A 19,057-nucleotide genomic window follows, 5' to 3' on the forward strand; every position below is an offset into this window, starting at 1 on the left:
CTGACTATACCTGCCCCTGAGCCCAGAGAGGCCTGGGACAAGACACCCCCCACCCCCCAGGTAAGCAAAAGCAACAAGCAAGTCAATTTGTATTGTGTGTTTTATTCCCACAAGGCAGCAGGGGGTGGGGTTGCCGAGCCGTTAGCCGGGCCGAGGGACCTTCCTCCGGCAGGGGTGCACGCCGGGTTCTCGGGTCTGCCCCACCAGGGGCTGGTTTTCAGGCAGACCATCATGGACGCCGGGTGGAAGGCTCCGAGGGGCACAGGCAGCAGGCTCGGGTCAGGGGAGCACACTTGTGGAGCTAGAGGTAGCACGGCAGATCCTTCTCTATCACCTGCGGGGGAAAGGGGGTCAGGGGCGCCTCTTCCCAGGGCCCTCCCAGGCAGGCTCCCCGACAGACACCTACCAGGGGCTCTTCCATGGGACCGTACCGCTTCACCACACAGCCGTTCTTGTCAATGAGGAACTGTGGGGGAGGCCGTGTCAGGACCCGAGGCCACCATGGGGCTGGGGCGAGCCAGCAGTCCCCATGCACCGCCCCATTTAGGTCAGGGCCAGGGACCCTCGAAGCAGCCCAGCTGTGGCTGGGTCTGTCCCCGTCCCCCAGGCCCCCAGCACCCCTTACCTTGGTGAAGTTCCATTTGATGGCACTAGAAGAGAAGCGTGAGATCGTGAGGAATCCCGTGGCAGCTGCAGACCCCCCATTGCCCCTGGGGAGCCATCCTGACCCCCCCCCCCCGCCCTGGCCCCCAACTCACTTTCCCAGCATGCCCCTCCCCTTGGGCTGGACTTTCATCCACTTCCACAGTGGGTGGGCATCATCCCCATTCACACAGATCTTGCTGAACATGTCGAATTTGACGTTATAGCCGGCAGCGAACTCTTTGATCTCGGCGTTACTCCCTGGCTCCTGTGCAGACAGGGGTGCTGGGGTGAGTGGGGAGGAGCCTGTACCCCTTTGGCTCCCGCTTCCACAGAAAGACCCTCTCCCCACGCCCGCACACAGAGACACACAGGGATATCCAGGGCCAGCCATGACGCACCTGCTTCCCGAACTGGTTGCAAGGGAAGGCCAGGATCCGTAAACCACGCTCAGCGAATCGGGCGTGCAGGTCGACCAGCTGAGTGTAGTTTACCTCTGTCTTGCCTCATTGCGAGGCCACATTGGTGACGATGCACACGTAGCCCCTGGAGGCGGCGGGACGAGGCGGTCAGGCCATGGCCCCGACCTTCTCCCTGCTCCCTCCACCAAGTGGGCAGGTACCCACCGGTACTTGTCCAGGTTAACCATGCGCCCATCGATGTCCTTAGCTGAGAATTCGTGCATGGAGCGAGCACACCGCCAGTCGTCGCGGGACGCGCACTGCAAGGCAAGGGCGTGCCGAGTGGCCGGCGGACCTCGGGGCCTGGAGCCCGCGGCCAACCGGCCCGCTCGCCCAGCCCGGGGTGCCAAGGGAGGAAAACCGGAGCCCTGGGGCAAGTAAAAGGGGAGGCTCCTCCTCCTCAAAGGCGTACGCTCCCCTGCACAGCAGGGCACATTTGACCGGAGACACTTGAGACCCAGGAAGTGTTCGGAACCCCGCCAGGTACCCCAGTGGGTGGGGACGCCGCCCGCGGGTGTGGGGGCCCCGCGCGCACCGGGTCTTGGGACTCGCTGCCGCAGCCAAAGCTTTCCCCGGCCGCGGTCCCCACCTGCCCAGGGCTCTTGGTAGTCGGCGGAAGCCGGGGGCGCGCCCTCCTGCGACAGCACTCTCGAGCCCTCCGCCTCCGGGGGGCTCGGCGGTGCCGCCGCCCCCGGGAGGCTCGGCGCCGCCGCCCGGCCAGCAACCGGCGCCGCTGCCTGCGACGACCCGGGGAGCCGGCGGCTGCGCGTCCCATGCCCGCCCGTCTCCGGCCGCACCTGTGCTCACCGAGCGCCGCGCCCCGGGGAGAAAGGGCCGGTAGCCAAGGGCGCTGGGCCGCTCCTCTGTGACGCCACCGCGCGGGGCCCCGGGGCGCGCAGAGCGGGGGAGGGGCAGTGACGCCCCGTGGCGCGTGATCCCGGATTTCCACCCCGTCGGACACCCCCGCTCTCCGGGCCGCAGGCGGGGCTCCAGTGGCCAACGACGCCACCCCCAGCTGCCCCGACGCTGCAGCTTCTGTGCGTCAGGGGCGCCCACCCGGGGGTCCCAACCGCCCAGCCCTGTCCCTGGCTCCCCCGGACGCGGCCCCCGCCCCCCACCGAGACTCGGACCGTGACTCCGGCCCGCGCGCTACCCACGGCCCCGACGGCCGCGGAGGGGGCGCCGAGTGCTGTCCGCGCGCCCGAGGCCGGCGCCCCCCGTCCAAGGTCGCCGCGGCCCCGAGCGCCGGAAGGCAGGCCGCGCGCCCGCCCAACGGCCCGCCCAACGACCAGTGGCGCCGCGCTCACCATGGTGCTGGCCAGGCCGGGCACTACCAGGGCCCCGCAGAGAAGCGCTGGCTTCAACAGACGACACAAGCGGTTGAAGCTCATCGCGGCGGCAGCGGGAGCTCCCCGGGAGGCAGCGCTCCTCCCCTCGCCGAGCCGACCAATGGACGCGCACCGGCGCGCCTCGCCTCCCCGCCCTAGGCCACGCCTACCAGCGCCCTCATTGGCTGGATGCGTAGGCTCTGCAGACGCGTGCCTGCGCCAGCCAATAGGAGGCCGGGGTGGGGGCGGGCTGGGGGGGCCGGGGCCCGGCGGCTGTTTGTCGCTGTGACTGCGCATGCTCGTCGGAGAGCGGGTGGCAGCGTCGACGCCAGCGGTGCCGTGAAGGCTTGCGAACAGTTATCTATACTGAGGGATGCTCAACAACTTGAGATACTACTGGAAACCCGTGCCGGGGGGGAGGGGGAGGGGTGGGGAAGGAGTGGGGGGGGCTGGCTCGAACTCTCAGAAAACTCGCCCCAGCTCATTGAAAACTGTTTTTGGGGTTTTGTTTTTAATGTAAATAAAACCACGCTCGGTGTCGGAGTCCCCCCACTCGGGCTGCGGTGTCGCTGCGAGGGCCTGCGGGTCATCTGCGGCGACAGCCCCGGACGGCGGCGTCCCTGCTGCAGGGTGCGCCGTCAGCACAGAGCCGAGCGTCGCCGCCCTTGGACACCGCCGCCTTAACTGCTTATATAAGTGACACGTGAGCCCTGGGGAGGGCAGTTAGCAGTTACCCTTGTGGTCCCGCCCCCTTTCTCCTGGAGGACGCGCAGGTGTGTGTTTAGCAAGGAAAGAGCAAGCCCAGAGGGGTCTGTTGTCATTTGCAACGTGACACAGCGTGCGGTTCGGGATGGGGCTCCCGCTGGCTTGGCTCCAAGCTCATTCCCACTCGAGGCTCAGGCGTTTGGCCACCGCCCAGAGAGCAGACCCACCCCATTCTCGGGACCTGAGTCACGGAATTCCACACCGGCCAGGCTGCCCCCACCCCCAGCCGTGGCTGGACGTTGACCTGCGGCCAGGAGGGTGTTGTGCCGCCCGTGAACTTCTCTCTCCTTCTTGGACCCTCCCGGTGAACGTTTCTGCAGAGGCTTAGGGGGCAGGGCTTTCGGGGCTGGGGTCCTTTGGAGGAGACAACGAGCCCCCTCCCTCTGCCCCAACCCAGGCCAACCCAGGGCTTAGACGGCCGAGTTCGGTGGCAAAGGGGACAGGATCCCCGGGGCCAGGTTGCTACATTCCTTCCTTGCCCAATAGCCTTCACGTGCTTCTCCCTCTCAGCCTGGTCACGAGGGGCCGGTGAGTTCTGAAGTCATTTCTTGGCTGGGAGCTCCCGTTATCTCAACTGGGTGCCGCACTTCTCAGGAAACCCCCCCTCACGCCCCCTGGCAGCACTGGGTGTCAGGCCACACTGGTGAGTCTGAGTGGCCCTTGGGAAGCCTCAGCTGTTCCCAGTTTCCCTTCAGTTGGGATCTGTAACTTTGTCGTGAAGATGGCCACCGGCTGACTATTTACTTGAGGGTTTGCAGAAAAACAGCTCAGGGCGACCTTCCCTCCCCTTGGAACCCACCGAGGGGGAGAGATGGAGCAAGACCTCACCCCATTCCTGACTTCAGGCCAGTTACAATAAGAGCAGAACTTGGCAGGATGAGCTGCCCACTGTGGTCCCACTGGCTCTGGTAGGGATTTGTGCCTGGGTTTCACCGCTTTTCCACACTTTCCCCACTTTGCAGAGGAGCAGTGGAATCTTGGGGAAGTCTCAAGGCTCCAGCGAGGCTCCCTGTGGTGGCCAAAGTGCCTGTGTCCCCCAGTGGGGACGCTGAGTTGCCCACCAGCCAGAGGCCTTTCCGGAACCAGGGCCTGATTTCTTCTTAGAAAAAAAAAATGTTTTTAATTGAGTTAAAATCCATATAACATAAATTCACCATTTTAACCAAAGTGTACAATTAAGTCATTTTTAGTATATTCACAATGTTGTGGAACCATCACCACTATCTAATTCTAGAACATTCTCATCACCCCAGAAAGAAACCCCATCCGCATTTGTAGTCAACCCCCAGCCCCTGGCCCCCACCGTCTACTTCCTGTCTCTATGAATTTGACTTCTCTAGGGACCTACTATGAGTAGAATCAGACAGTACTTCACTTTCTGTGACTGGCTTATATCATTCAGCACCCCAAAAAGTAACCCCCTGTCCCCATTACCAGTCTTCTCCAGCCCCCTCCCCCAGCCCCTGACAACCATGAATCCACTCTTTGTGGATTTGCCTGTTCTAGACGTTTCACATCATGTACTATGTGGCCTCTTGTGTCTGGTGTCTCTCACTGAACATCACATCTTCAGGGTTCATCCATGTTGTAGTGTGTGTCAGTGCTTCTCTCCTTTTCATGCAGAGTAATATCCTATTATATGAATGGACCATATTGTGTTTATCCATTTGTCCATTGATGGGTTGTTCCACCTTTTGGCTTTGTAACGCTGTACAAGTATTTGTGTGGGCATATGTTTTCATTTCTGCTGGGTATGCACCTCAGAGTGGAACTGCCGGGTCACATGGTAACTCTGTGTAACTGTTTGAGGAGCTGCCAGACTTTCCCACAGCCACTGGCCCATCTCACATCCCCACCCAGGAGTGTGAGGGTGGTGGCCTGATTTCTTTTTTGTTTAAACATTTATTTTATTGAAGTATAGTTGATTTAAAAGTTGTGTTAATTACTGCTGTACAGCAAAGTGATTCAGTTATACATATATAACTTTTTAAAATTTTATTTTATTTATTTATTTATTTATGGCTGCGTTGGGTCCTGGTTGCTGCGCGCGGGTTTTCTCTAGTTGTGGCGAGCAGCGGCTACTCTTTGTTGCGGTGTGTGGGCTTCTCATTGCAGTGGCTTCTCTTGTTGCGGAGCACGGCTCTAGGCGCGGGCTTCAGTAGTTGTGACACGCAGGCTCAGTAGTTGTGGTGCACGGGCTTAGTTGCTCCATGGCATGTGGAATCTTCCCAGACCAGGGCTCGAACCCGTGTCCCCTGCACTGGTGGGATTCTTAACCACTGCGCCACCAGGGAAGCCCAGTGGCCTGATTTCTGAACCTTGGACTCTGCCACTTGGGCTGCATGGTGGCGAGGTTCCAAGGAGAAAGTTGCCACTCCATGTGCTGTTGCTGAGGCCACACGGTCACAGGCAGGATTCCGAGTCATGGGCCTTGGGGTTGGGCCCGCCTGCTACTGTGAGCCCTTTCTCCTCTCTCTTCCCTGCCCCCAAGAACAGCAAGGCTACCTAATGTCCCCTGTCACTCGCACCTGGGCCCTCCCCCCTTACCGTTTAGGCCACCCTCTGGATCCTCCAGCAGTTCTGCCCCCTCCCCCACCCAGATTTGCCCATCACCTAGACAGACACCCTTTGTCCTGTCTTAAACCCACTCTGGACCCTCTCCCTGTCCCCCCTGCTACATCCACATCTCCAATACCTTTCCTCCCATAAACGCCTCCCCCAGCCGGGCCCCCTCCTTGGATCTGCTCTCTGCGGTCACAAACAGTGTCCCCTTGGCCAATCCCCTGCTCAATCCTCAGACCTGCTTTGATGGCTGCTCCGTCCCTCCTCCTTCCAACAGCTGCTTCACTGGGCTCATGGACACCTGGCTTCCACCCACCCTCTATTTTTTTTTTTTTATATACAATTTTTATTTATTTATTAATTTATTTATGGCTGTGTTGGGTCTTCGTTTCTGTGCGAGGGCTTTCTCTAGTTGCGGCAAGTGGGGGCCACTCTTCATCGCAGTGCGCGGGCCTCTCATTATCGCGGCCTCTCTTGTTGCGGAGCACAGGCTCCAGACGCGCAGGCTCAGTAATTGTGGCTCACGGGCCTAGTTGCTCCGCGGCATGTGGGATCTTCCCAGACCAGGGCTCGAACCCGTGTCCTCTGCATTGGCAGGCAGATTCTCAACCACTGCGCCACTAGGGAAGCCCCGTATTTTTTTTTTTTTTTAATGTTCATTTACTTATTTATTTTTGGTTGCGTTGGGTCTTCGTTGCTGTGCCTGGGCTTTCTCTAGTTGTGGCGAGTGGGGGCTACTCTTGTTGCAGTGCGCGGGCTTCTCATTGTGGTGGCTTCTCTTGCTGCAGAGCATGGGCTCTAGACGCACGGGCTTCAGTAGTTGTGGCTCACGGGCTCTAGAGCTCAGGCTCAGTAGATGGGGCGCACGGGCTTAGTTGCTCGAACCCGTGTCCCTGTGTTGGCAGGCGGATTCTTAACCACTGCGCCGCCAGGGAAGTCCCTCTATTCTATTTAAGAAGCACTTAAGTATTGCCAGCGCTGCAATCATCAGCCAAGTACCTATGCAGTGGGCGCTGTTCTTGTCCCTGTTCTACAAGTTGGGTGGGACATCGAGGCACAGAGAGATTAAGTAACGTGCCCGGGTCACACAGTCAGGACTGGAGCCCAGGTGGCCACACCCCTCTACCTTCTGCTCTTCCCTCCCCTCCTCCCGGCCTCTGAACAAGGTAGGCAAGCCTCGTGCCTGGCATCCGATCTGCTCAGTGATCTCATCCAGGCTCCCAGCTCCTGTCTCCACTGTACACCCACAACACCCACGTCTGTCTCCACTCCAAGCTCATCCCGAGTTCCAGACTTGTATCCCACTGCCCCCTGGATGTCTCCCCTTAGGGTCCCCTGGGAGCCCCAAGCTCACCACGTCCAAGGACCCCCTCCCGAGCCGCCCCACACCTTCCCACCGCAGTCGCTCTCCCTCCTCTGCCCGCCTCTGCGTCTCTCATCTCCACGTCCCGTCCACCTGCAGATCCTGTGGGCACTGCCCTCCGGACACCCTGGACCTGCCCGCTGCTTGCCCCTCCCTTGGAGCCATACCTATCTCTGGCCAGGACGGTCTTCCCCAGCCCCCTGCCTGGTCTCCCTGCTTCTGCCCCGTGGAGATGCTGAAAATGGCTGCAAACCTGAACTTTTCAACCCAACCAGCAAGGCCTCCCAGGATATGCCCCACCTGACCCTCTGACCTCTTCTGCCACCCCTCCCCCACCACCGGCCTCCTTGCTGCCAACACAACCAGGCATGGTCCAGCCTCAGGGCCTTTGCACACACTGCACCCCTGCCTGATACACTTTCCTCCAGACATCCCCACGGCTCCTACCCTCTCACCCTTTGGGTTTTTGCTGGAAACTTCCTTGACCACATTTTTTTTTTCTTTTTTTTTTTCTGGCCGAGCGGCTTGTGGGATCTTAGTTTTCCCCACCAGGGATTAAACCTGGGCCCTCGGCACTGAAAGCACGGAGTCCTAACTACTGGACCGCCAGGGAATTCCCTTCCCTGACCCCATTTGGGACTGCAAACCTCCCGTCTCCCTCAGCCTGCTCTATTTCTTCTTCCACAGCATTGTCACCGTCTAACATACTTTCTCATTTACTTATTATGTTCACTGCTTCTGTCCTGTCTCTCCCTGACATGTAAGGGTGCTTGGCCTGTTTTGTTCACTGTCCCTGTGGTTGCTCATTAAACATTGAATCATTGAATGAATGCATTACTGAATGAGAAGTTACCAATGCTGGGGCACTGGGCTCGGCAGGGGTGGGCAAACCTCCTGTACGAACTCGGGGGCAGGGGCAGATGCGGACTGTAAAAACATGCACAGTCTTGGGGGCTGTGGGGTATCCAGGCAGGGGCTGGGCTGGGGCTCACGGGACAGGAGAGGGGGAAGACAGAGGTGGGAGCATTTCATAAGCACCAGGAACTATTCCAAGCTCCTCCCAAGTACGACCATCTCCTTAGGTCCCCAGCTAACCCTCTAAAATGGGGACACTATTTCCATTGTACAGAGGGGAAACTGAGGCTCGGGGGCATTAAGTTGCATGTAGCCCTGAGCCAACTGAGAAAACCCCTTACAATTGGATGCACAAACACTCATGGAGCGCCTCTTAGGCCGCCCGACGGTCCCCGGGAGCTGAGCAGACCCCTAACCCCGTCAAGGCCTCAGTTTCCCCGCCCACACCTCGCCTCTGTTCTCTGGATTCTAAACGGCCCTCCCAGGCGGGCACTGAGCGGAAACTACAACTCCCGAGGGGCCTTGCGGTCAAAGCCTCGCGAGAACTTCCGAGGCGCGGGTGGCGGTGCTGGTCGCACGCTTCTCGCGCAGCCAACCATCGCTTTAGTAAGGCTCGGGCTGCCCTTGGCGCTGCCGCTCCCCAAGGTCGCTGCATTCAGGCATTCGCCGGCGACAGCCCTGCAAGGGGAGGGCGACGTGAGGGGGCCTGACCGGGGCTCGGCGCAGGCGCAGTGGGCGCGGGTGCTGCCGGGCGCAGGCGCAGGGAGTGCAAGCGGCGGCAGTCATGGACGACGAGGAGGAGACCTATCGGCTGTGGAAGATCCGCAAGACCATCATGCAGGTGAGCAGCGCGCTTGGCGAACGCGGTGAGAGCGAGCCTCGCTCCCCCAGGCGAGCCGGGCACGCAGCAGCCGGGGCGCGGACGGCGGGTGCGAGGCCCGGAGGTAGGAATGAGCCTCCCCACCCCCGGCCGCGCGGCTCTAGCGGAGGGGTCGGGCTCAGGCGGGGCCCCCGGGGCGGGGGTTTGCGGGGGACGGAGTCGCGAGTCCAAGAGCCCCCCGGGAGGGGGTCAGGGTCTCGCTCGAGCTGGAGAGAGGGAGGACGGCAGACGCTAGGCCGACGCGTGTTTGTGTCCATGGAAGGTTCTGATGTTATTTATCGGGGTTCTTGAATTCCTTAATCAGTAGAAATTGATAGCAGGCCAGACGAGAAATTCAGGCAAGGCTTTATTGGAGTTTGTGCTGCAGCACGAAATAGCGAGAACAAGCAACAGGTGCCCTTGCTCCAAGGAGGGCGAGCTGGTCCCTTAAATGGGGTCAGGGTGGGGGCGGGTCCAGGGGTCAGGCCGGAGGGGTGGCTTGGAGGGGTCTGCCCACCCCCTTGGTGGTGCTGTGTGCAGGGATCATGCCCAATACCCTGCTTTTGCTCCTGGCTCCTCAGAAGTGGCAGTTGGGTTCTTGGCCTTTTTGTATCTTGGTCCTTGTTTGCCCCAATTGCGCATGTGCATAGTTATTTCTAGTCCCTTACATATCGTTTCTGGGTTTTCTGTTGCTGGAGGAGACATTTGCCCAGGTGCAAAGGCTTCAGCAAAAGGTCCCAGGTCCCAGACTGTCTTATCGGCACCACCTCAAGTGCATAACGCAGAATCTCGGGGTCCTGGGGGTGGAAGGAACCCTGGTGGGCTGGACGACCGCTGTCTGGTGGCTACTTAGATGTCTCAGCCACCAACTTTGAATTACTCAGGCCGGGTCCGAGTCATACCAGTGTTGTCTGTGTGCCTCGTTCTTTAAGCCACCCCGTGGGAGGGGGCCAATGTGATGCCACGGAGGCTTGCGGCCTTGATCAAGAGCACCCACCCTCCCAGGAATCCTGCTGGGCTAAGGCCGGGTGGTGGCCCCCAGCCTCTTTGCCGCTTTGCAGAGCTGCCCAAAGACAGGGCCGGAGCAACTGTGCTTCTGGTTGACAGTATCGGGGGCCCCTGGGAAAGGAGACCCAGGGCTCTGGAGGGAGACTAGGCCGAGGAAAGGGGGTGCGGGCAGGGCTGGGCTGGGTAGCGATTCCAACCTTCCTTTCTCTCTCTGGGTCCTCATCTAGTCCACGCACTCAAAGAGCCCCAGTTTCTGAGGCAGGACCTAGAACTGCTGACCCTCAGGCCTTTGCCTGGTTTTCCAACCAGCGTCTGCCCAACCAGCCCAGCAGCACCCTCCCAGCCAGCTGTCCCTGTCTGCCCCAGACCCTGGGGCCTGACTCTGCATTCACCAGCCCTCCTCACGTCCCAGCTCTGTCCCGGTCTCCTCCGCAGCGGCCTCGCCTACCCCGAGTTCTTGCTGCCGTCCCCCCTCCGCCCTGGGGTCACCTGGTCCTTTCTCTTCGCAGCTGTGCCACGATCGTGGCTACCTGGTGACCCAGGATGAGCTGGACCAGACGCTGGAGGAGTTCAAGGCCCAGTTTGGGGACAAGCCCAGTGAAGGGCGGCCTCGGCGCACAGATCTCACGGTGCTGGTGGCCCACAACGATGACCCCACCGACCAGATGTTCGTCTTCTTCCCAGGTGAGGGGCAGCTCAGGGCCAGCTCGTAGCAACCACGTGCCTTGTGACCCAGAGTCTGCCTGCTCTCATCCTTCTGCCCCCTCGCCCTCCTTGCTGTGGGGACTCCTTTTCCAGCTTCCTCTTCTCGGTCACCTTCCCCATTCTCTCTTCCTCAACCCTTTTCTCCGATCAAGGTTATCACAGGCCTCCCAGCTGGGCCCCTGGGTCCTCCCTGCCCCCACCCATCAGCCCAGCTTCTGCTCCCAGCGCTTGCCCTTCCTGCGCTGCTGCAGGACTCCTGCCCTTTCTCGTCCCTGGTGACTGAGCTCAAGTGCCTCCTCTTTGGGAACCCCCTCTGAGCCCCGGGTTGAGTGAAGACAACCCCCCCACCACGAAGGGTGTCCCAGGACCCCTGTGTTCCTCTGTCTTTGCACGTCCTACACTGAGGCAGCCTGGCTCTAAAGCCCCAAAGGTTAGGGGGCCATGTTGGGTCATGAGCACCTTGGGGGCCCACCCCAGTGCCTTGAATCAAAGGGGTGGGCAGAAAATGCTTGTTCAACAGACCCAGGTGGCACTTTTTTTAAAAATGTATTTTATTGAAGTACAGTTGATTTACAACGTTGTGTTAATTTCTGCTGTACGGTAAAGTGACTCAGTTATAAATATATATACATACATATATATATGTTCTTTTTCACATTTTTTTTTTTTTTTTTAATTTATTTATGGCTGTGTTGGGTCTTCGTTTCTGTGTGAGGGCTTTCTCCAGTTGCGGCAAGTGGGGGCCACTCTTCATCGCGGTGCGCGGGCCTCTCACTATCGCGGCCTCTCCTGTTGCGGAGCACAGGCTCCAGACGCGCAGGCTCAGTAGTTGTGGCTCACGGGCCCAGTTGCTCCGCGGCATGTGGGATCTTCCCAGACCAGGGCTCGAACCCGTGTCCCCTGCATTGGCAGGCAGACTCTCAACCACTGCGCCACCAGGGAAGCCCTTCACATTGTTTTATACTATGGTTTAATTCCAGGATACTGAATATAGTTCCCTGTGCTATATAGTAGGACCTTGTTTATCCATCTTACATATAATAGTTGGTATCTGTTAACCCCAAACTCCCAATCCATCCCTCCCCCACCCCCCATCCCCTTGGCATCCACACATCTGTTCTCTATGTCTGGGAGTCTTTCTGTTTTGTAAATAAGCTCATTTGTATCATTTTTTTAGATTCCACATATAAGTGATATATGATATATGTCTTTTTCTGACTTACTTGGCGTAGTTTGGTAATCTCTAGGTCCATCCATGTTGCTGCAAATGGCATTATTTCATTCTTTTTTATGGGTGAGTAGTATTCCATTGTATATATGTACCACATCTTCTTTATCCATTCATCTGGACATTTAGGTTGTTTGCATGTCTCGGCAATGGTGAATGGTGCTGCTATGACACTGAGGTGCATGTATCTTTTTGAATTATAGTTTTGTCTGGATATATGCCCAGGAGTGGGCTTGCTGGGTCATATGGCAACTCTGTTTTTAGTTGTTTTTGTTTGTTTGTTTTTAAGATTTATTTGTTTGTTTATTTATTTATGGCTGCGTCGGGTCGTAGTTGCAGCACGTGGGATCTTCATTGAGGCATGCGGGATCTTCCATTGCAGCGCACGGGCTCTTCAGCGCGGCGCGCGGGCTTCTCTCTAGTTGTGGCATGCAGGTTTTCTCTTCTCTAGTTGTAACATGCAGGCTCCAGGGTGCGTGGGCTCTGTAGTTGTGGCATGCAGGCTACAGAGCGCGTGGGCTCTGTGGTTTGCGGCACACAGGCTCTCTAGCTAAGGTGCGTGAGCCCTCTATTGTGGTGCGCGGGCTTAGTTGCCCTGCGGCGTGTGGGATCTTGGTCCCCTGACCGGGGAGCGAACCCACGTCCTCTGCATTGAAAGGTAGATTCTTAACCACTGGACCACCAGGGAAGTCCCCTCATGTCTTGCATTTAAATCTTTGAGCCATTTTGAGTTTATTTTTGTATATGATGTGAGGGAGTGTCTAACTTCATGGATTTACATGTGGCTGTCCAGCTTTCCCAACAGCACTTGCTGAAGAGACTGTCTTTTCCCCATTGTATATTCTTGCCTCCTTTGTCGAAGATTAATTGACCATAGGTGTGTGGGTTTATTTCTGGGTTCTCTATTCTGTTCCATTGATCCATGTCTGTTTATGTGTCAATACCATGCTGTTTTGAAAACTGTAGCTTTGTAGTATTATTGTAAGTCTGGGTGAGTTATGCCCCCTGCTTTTTTCTTTTTCTGAGGATTGCTTTGGCAATTCTGGGTCTTCTATGGTTCCATGTAAATTTTAAGAGTATTTGTTCTAGTTCTGTGAAAAATGTCATGGGTAATTTGTGCCGGGTCTTAGCTGCGGATCCATGAATTGCTTTTTTATGTTGAGATATATTCTCTCTATACCCACTTTCATAAGAGTTTTTATCATGAACGGATGCTGAATTTTATCAAATGCTTTTTCTGCATCTGTTGAGACAGTCGTGTGGTTTTTGTCTTTCCTTTCGTTGATGTGGTGTATCACATTGATTTGCATATGTTGAACCATCCTTGTGACCCTGGGATGAATCTAGGTGGCACTTTTAAGAAGAGTGTCCCCTGTGTGTGAAGCGTATTTATTGTAGACTTTGGTGCCTAAGCACGTGCCTCCCGTGGTGCCATCTCGGGGGTGGGGCCACCTCACTTCCTGGTCTTTACTGACAGTGGGGGTGTCCTGCTCTCTCAGATGGGCCGTGGCACAGGGTTGAGGTCCCTGCCTGTGTTAGTTTGCACGGCTGCTGTAACAAAACCCCACAGACCAGGGGCATAAACAGACAGTGCTTCTCTCCCAGTGTTGGGGGCCTCTCGTTGGTGTGTAGACCTCCGTCTTCTCCCTGTGTCCTCACATGCTCGTCCCTTCCTGTGTATCTGTGTCCTGATCTCTTAAGGACCCCAGCCTCACGACCTTGTGTTACCGTAATTACTTTTTTAAAGACCCCATTTCCAAACACAGTCTCATTCTGAGGTTCCTGGGGGTCAGGACTCCAACAGAGGGACTTCGGGGACAGGGCACTGCCGGTCGGTGGAGTGGGGTGTGAGGAGAACGGCGAGAGGCAGCGGACGTGCTGCACACGGACTCTGGGGCTGCCCCAGCCGCCGACCTGCTGGGCTCCTAGGGTCCAGCCGTTCTCTCGTGACAGGCCCCAGGCCCTGTGCGCTGCCGAGACCGTGAGGACCCCCGGTGCTGGCAGCGAGGAGCTGGGTGGGCTGTCTCCGTGCTGGGACCGTGCTCCCCGGGTCGTCTCGCCTCCACTCACCTCCGAACACCCCAGCCCTGGTCTCGTGGGCCCCCGGACTAAACAAACTGCTTAGTCTGGGACTTCCCGAACCTCAGAACCGCTGAGGCACTGAGCAGACCCAGACTCCCAGACCCCACTTCCAGAAAGAGGTCCCTTAGGTCCAGGGCCCAGGGCACCTTTCAGCTCCCACGTGACATGCAGGCAGCCAGCGCCCCGTTCTGGGACCGGCAGCCCGGTTCTCACTCTGCAAACAGGAGGCCGAGGCCTCAGCGGGGGAGCGGCACCGCAGCACCTTGGCAGGGGTGGGCTAGAACCCGGGGGGCGGTGCCCAGCGTCCACCAGCCTGTGCTCGGTCTGCAGAGGAGCCCAAGGTGGGCATCAAGACCATCAAGGTGTACTGCCAGCGGATGCAGGAGGAGAACATCACGCGGGCCCTCATCGTGGTACAGCAGGGCATGACGCCCTCCGCCAAGCAGGTGGGTGCCCGCCGCCTCTGGTCCCCGGCTGTGGGTTGGACTGGCCTGAGTGGAGGCTGGTGGTTGGGATGGGCAGCTGGCGAGCACCTTTGTCCCCGTGCGGACAAGGGAACACAGGCTGTGGGGTCCAGGGAGGGGCTGCCGCACCAGCTCCCGGCAACCCTGGGAGCATTTTGACAGACGGGCCCTCACGCTTCTTGCGATGAGACTGAGGCCTCGGTAATGTGCTGAATGCCTGGGAGGGGCGGGGTGGGCTTCTCCCCAAGTGGAAACCCTACCCACTGGGGTGGGTTTTCCTGATGTGTGACGCGGGACCCGCACAGCTTCCCGGGTGCCAGCTGCCTGCAAGGAAGGGCGGGGTGGGCGGGCCCGGGGCCAGCGCAGGGGGCGGGTGGCCGCCTCGGCTGTGCCTGAGGGTCGGCGTCTCTTCCAGTCCCTGGTCGACATGGCCCCCAAGTACATCCTGGAGCAGTTTCTGCAGCAGGAGCTGCTCATCAACATCACGGAGCATGAGGTAGGGGTGGGGGACGAGACTGGAGACCCGGGAGCCCCTTCATGGTGGAGAGAAGGTGGGGCGGGGTCTCAGTGTGTGGCCCCTGGGCCAGGAGCAGCTGGGGCCTTGCTAGGAGGGCAGGTTCCCAGGCCCACCCAGCCTGCAGAGTCAGGAGCTTGGGGTGGGTGGAATCTGCATGTCCCCAGGAGCCTCGGGGCCCCGGGATTGTGCCCTGCGTCCCATCTGCACAGCTAGGGGTGTAGGCTCCAGGGCCCCCATCCCAGTGTGGAGTCAGGACTTGCGCAGACGCCTGGGGCCCACGCCGCACCCCTTCTCTGGAGGGCCTGTGGGGTCTGTCGCAGCCCTGTGGAGACCAGGTTCTCTTCTCGCAGCTGGTCCCAGAGCACGTTGTCATGACCAAGGAGGAGGTGACGGAGTTGCTGGCCCGGTAGTATCCTTTCTGGCCCCCGGCCGGGCCCGGCTCCTCTCCCCTACACCTCTCCCCACAACGCCCCCAGTCAGTCCAGCGAGGCCTTTTCCCTGACCTGCTTCTCAGTAAACTCCGAGAGAACCAGCTGCCCAGGATCCAGGCGGGAGACCCCGTGGCACGTTACTTTGGGATAAAGCGAGGGCAGGTGAGAAGCGCCTCCCAGGGAGGAGCTGGGCCCACCTCCAGCCCCCTTCAGAGCCCAGGCTTCTGAGCAGGGCAGGAGGGACCCCGGGTCCCGGGAGCCAGCCCACCTGCTTTCCTGCCTCTGCAGGTGGTGAAGATCATCCGGCCCAGCGAGACCGCAGGCAGGTACATCACCTACCGGCTGGTACAGTAGCAGCCCGACAGACAGATGAGGCAAGAGGGCGCTGAGGGCCGGGTGTGGGCAGCCGTCCCAGCCCTGTGAGTGAGCCCCGCCTGTTAACGTGTTCTGGAGGGAGCTCACATCCAGCCTGCGTGCCCAGCTCATGCGACAGACGGGTCACACTGCTGGCCGCCCCCTCTCTCTCAGCAAGTCCCCTGGGGGACGGAAAGATGGGCTGTGACCACCCACCAGTCCGGGAGCGTGCGTGGTGGCCGGCTGCCCGGGGGAGTCCGCTCCTCCTGGGAACCTTGCCTCTGCTCCCCTGGGCCCTATGGTGGCCCGCCTTGGGCCTGCCTTTCCTGGCATGAGGGTCCCCGTGGCCTCTCCTGGGCTCCTGGACGCTGAGCCCCACCCTGGATCCCACCTGACGGTGCCTCGGGAGGGGACAGGATACCGCAGGGTGGCCCCCAGCTCTTCCCGGCCTTCCGTCGCCGTGTCCCCCCCACAGTGGCCCTGATGCTGCCCGTCTGTGAGCTCCGAGGGCAGCGGGGAGTGAGACCGATTGCTACGGAATGCTGGGTATCTTAAAGAATTAAAAATATCTTGAGTAAGTAAGTTCACTTGTCTGAAAGACCAAGGTGGAATGTTTACCCGGTTTGCTGTGAGCAGCCTTGCTCGGGCTTCTGGCCCCTCAACGGGGTCTCGGCCCACTTCCCCCTGGTGGAGCTGTGAGGGAGGGGCTCCAGTGCCGCCTTCAGCTTTGCTTCTTGGTGCTTTTCTTGCATAGAAGTTTGGGATCAAACTACCCCGTTTTCCCTCTACTAATTTCAGAGGCCTCCTACCCAGGCTAAGCGCAGTTGTCTGTGTTTTTGTTTAATAGCTTCGTTGAGGTAGGATTTACATACCATACAGTTCACCCATTTAAAGTGTATGGTTCACCCATTAAAAGTGTATGGTTCCATGATTCTTAGTACATGCACAATCGGGCACCCATCACCACAGTCAATTTTGGAATATTCCACCCTCCTAAAAAGAAAGCCTGTCCCTGTCAGCAGTCACCCCCACCCCCTCCCCAGCCCCTGACAACCACGAATCTGTCTCTGTGGAATTTGCTTGTTCTGGACGTTTCCCATCAGTGGAATCACACATCGTGTCCTTCTGTGTCTGGCTTCTCTCGCTGAGCATCGTGTTCTCAGGGTCCGTCCTTGTTGTAGGAGTGTCAGGGCTTCACCCCTTTTCACGGCCGAGTGATGCTCCCGTGTGTGGAGGGACATGTTCATTCTTCAGTTGATGGACACAGACTGTTTCCATTTGTTGGCGACTGTGCGGCATGTTGCTGTGGGCGTCCAGGTACGAGGTGGTGTGGTTGTGTTTATTTCTCTGGCTGTGGGTGTGCCTCGGAGTAGAATTGCTAGGTCCTGCAGAAGCTCTTGTTTCTTTTGGAGAGACAGGCTGTCTCCGCTGCGGCTGCCCGGGTTCCTATTTGCGTCTCCCCCTCCTCACCAACGCTGGTTCTCGCGGCTCGGGGGTGAGTCGCTGTGGTTCAGATTCACATGCCTGGTGCTGAGGGTGGTGAGCCCCTTTCCCCGGCTCGCTGGCCCCCTGCCCGTCATCTCGGAGACATGTCTGTGCACAGGTCCTTTGCCCCTTGTTTAACTGGGTTATTTGTCTCTGCTGAGTTTTAGGGGTTCTTTATATGTTCTAGGCTCAGGTCCCTTATTAGATATATACGCTTTACAAAAATGTTTTCCCACTTTTTGTATTTCTTAGCTAGCCCCTTGTAGCCTTTATACATAGGACTCGAATGCTGGGATTTACTTCTGGGCATCGTTATGACTTGGGGCTGTCACTGTCCCCCAGACAGCGGTCTTGACACTGTTTAGTGAAGAACCAGAGGTGCTCTCCTCACTGCCTTGAGTTGCCACTCTCGTAGTGAACGCACAGATCCACATGGGTCTGTGTTGAGATCCTCTTCTTTTCCATTGATGAATTTAGGTTTTAAAATCTTAGTTTTAGGGCTTCCCTGGTGGCGCAGTGGTTGAGAATCTGCCTGCCAATGCAGGGGACACGGGTTCGAGCCCTGGTCTGGGAAGATCCCACATGCCACGGAGCAGCTGGGCCCGTGAGCCACAATTACTGAGCCTGCGCGTCTGGAGCCTGTGCTCCGCAACAAGAGAGGCCGCGATGGTGAGAGGCCCGCGCACCGCGATGAAGAGTGGTCCCCACTTGCCGCAACTAGAGAAAGCCCTCGCACAGAAACGAAGACTCAACACAGTCATAAATAAATAAACAAATAAATAAAAGAACGTGAATTTCTTAAAAAAAAAAAAAAAAAATCTTAGTTTTATAGTACATCTGACAGGAGAACAGGTCTCCCCTTTGCCCCAGATAGACATACATCGTTTTCCAAAACCATCTTGGCCAAAAGGAGCCAGACACGGACGGATGAATCCTGTCCGATTCCACTCACAGGGGTCCCTGGAGGAATCAAGTCCACAGAGACAGGAAGCAGATGGTGGGGGAGGGGATGGGGAGTCAGGGTTTCACGGGGACAGAGTCTCCCTTTGGGAAGATGAGAAAGTTCTGGAGACCGTGGTGGAGATGGTTGCACGACAATGTGAAGGTGCTTAGTGCTTGTGAACTGTGCAGTTTAAAGTGTCAAAAATGGTAAATATGTATAATTTACAGTTTAAAAAAATTGTCTTGGCTGTTCTTGAGTATTGATTCTTGCAAATGAATTCTAGAATCAACTCACTGATTCCCTGAAAATTCTTTCTGCTCCTGGTTAGGGTGCTTGGTCTCCCGGCTGGGCACAGACCTGTCCCCGGGTGCGGGGTCTCAGGTGCGAGGTGCGGACGCCCCTTACACCCTCCATCCAGCGGCACCAGCTCCCCTTTGGGGTCCCCTGCTTGTTGCTGGGGCACCGGTTCCGCCTGCCTGCGCCACCACGCACAGCCTGTTCTGAGTCCTTGAGATTGGTCCTGATGCCTGCCTGCCTCGGGGCTTCAGGAAGTGGGGCCCCCCGGGTCTGGAGGCAGGGGCTGGCTTTCACGCAACACCCCCAGCCCCTCACTCCAGCCACCAGGACATGTTGTGAGCCTGGGCCAGCCCTTGTCTGAAGGTGGTGCAACCTGTGAAGTTGTGTGGCATGATCCGCCAGGCTCCTTAGAGATGCTTTGGCACCTGACAGTGGGATGCTTTCTTGCCATTACCTGTCCTGCTGAGCACTCTGAAATGTTAATAAATTTGCTCATTCTTCTGACCGTTTTTTTAAAAAACGTAGATCGGGGTCAGCAAAGTTTTGCTGTAAAGGGCCAGGTGGTCAGTATGTTGGCTTTGCTGGCCAGGTGGCCCTGCTACAGTTGCTCAACTCTACAGGGCAGAAGTGGCCACAGGCCACATGTAACCGAGAGGGTGTGGCCCCCGGCCCATTATCTCTGTTTGCAAAACACATTGGTAGTTTGCT

At 58.0% G+C, this 19,057-nt stretch overlaps 2 protein-coding genes across 3 annotated transcripts; one reads left to right on the top strand and one right to left on the bottom strand.

Moving 5' to 3' along the window:
- Positions 1–82: 82 nt before the first annotated feature.
- On the bottom strand, positions 83–2,537 carry GPX4 (glutathione peroxidase 4). The gene is made up of 7 exons (XM_068537428.1): positions 2,411–2,537; positions 1,269–1,363; positions 1,044–1,188; positions 759–910; positions 626–650; positions 407–466; positions 83–334 (listed from the first exon to the last, which is right to left on the bottom strand). Exons 1-7 carry the CDS (start codon positions 2,492–2,494, stop codon positions 302–304), a joined length of 594 nt encoding a protein of 197 aa, XP_068393529.1. The 5' UTR covers positions 2,495–2,537; the 3' UTR covers positions 83–301.
- Positions 2,538–8,711: 6,174 nt separating this feature from the next.
- POLR2E (RNA polymerase II, I and III subunit E) lies at positions 8,712–18,338 on the top strand. Of its 2 annotated transcripts, XR_011073258.1 has the most exons (8): positions 8,712–8,817; positions 10,353–10,527; positions 14,189–14,304; positions 14,738–14,818; positions 15,190–15,248; positions 15,354–15,432; positions 15,559–16,198; positions 16,806–18,338. XR_011073258.1 is itself a non-coding variant. In XM_068537429.1 (7 exons), exons 1-7 carry the CDS (start codon positions 8,761–8,763, stop codon positions 15,622–15,624), a joined length of 633 nt encoding a protein of 210 aa, XP_068393530.1. In that variant the 5' UTR covers positions 8,712–8,760; the 3' UTR covers positions 15,625–16,202. The 2 variants fall into 2 exon arrangements, 1 of the variants encoding a protein (XP_068393530.1); XM_068537429.1 differs by lacking the exon at positions 16,806–18,338 and having other exon boundaries at positions 15,559–16,202.
- The last annotated feature ends 719 nt before the right edge of the window (positions 18,339–19,057 follow it).

Source organism: Eschrichtius robustus, chromosome 2, assembly GCF_028021215.1.
Source record: "Eschrichtius robustus isolate mEscRob2 chromosome 2, mEscRob2.pri, whole genome shotgun sequence".
Classification (NCBI taxonomy): Eukaryota; Metazoa; Chordata; class Mammalia; order Artiodactyla; family Eschrichtiidae; genus Eschrichtius; species Eschrichtius robustus.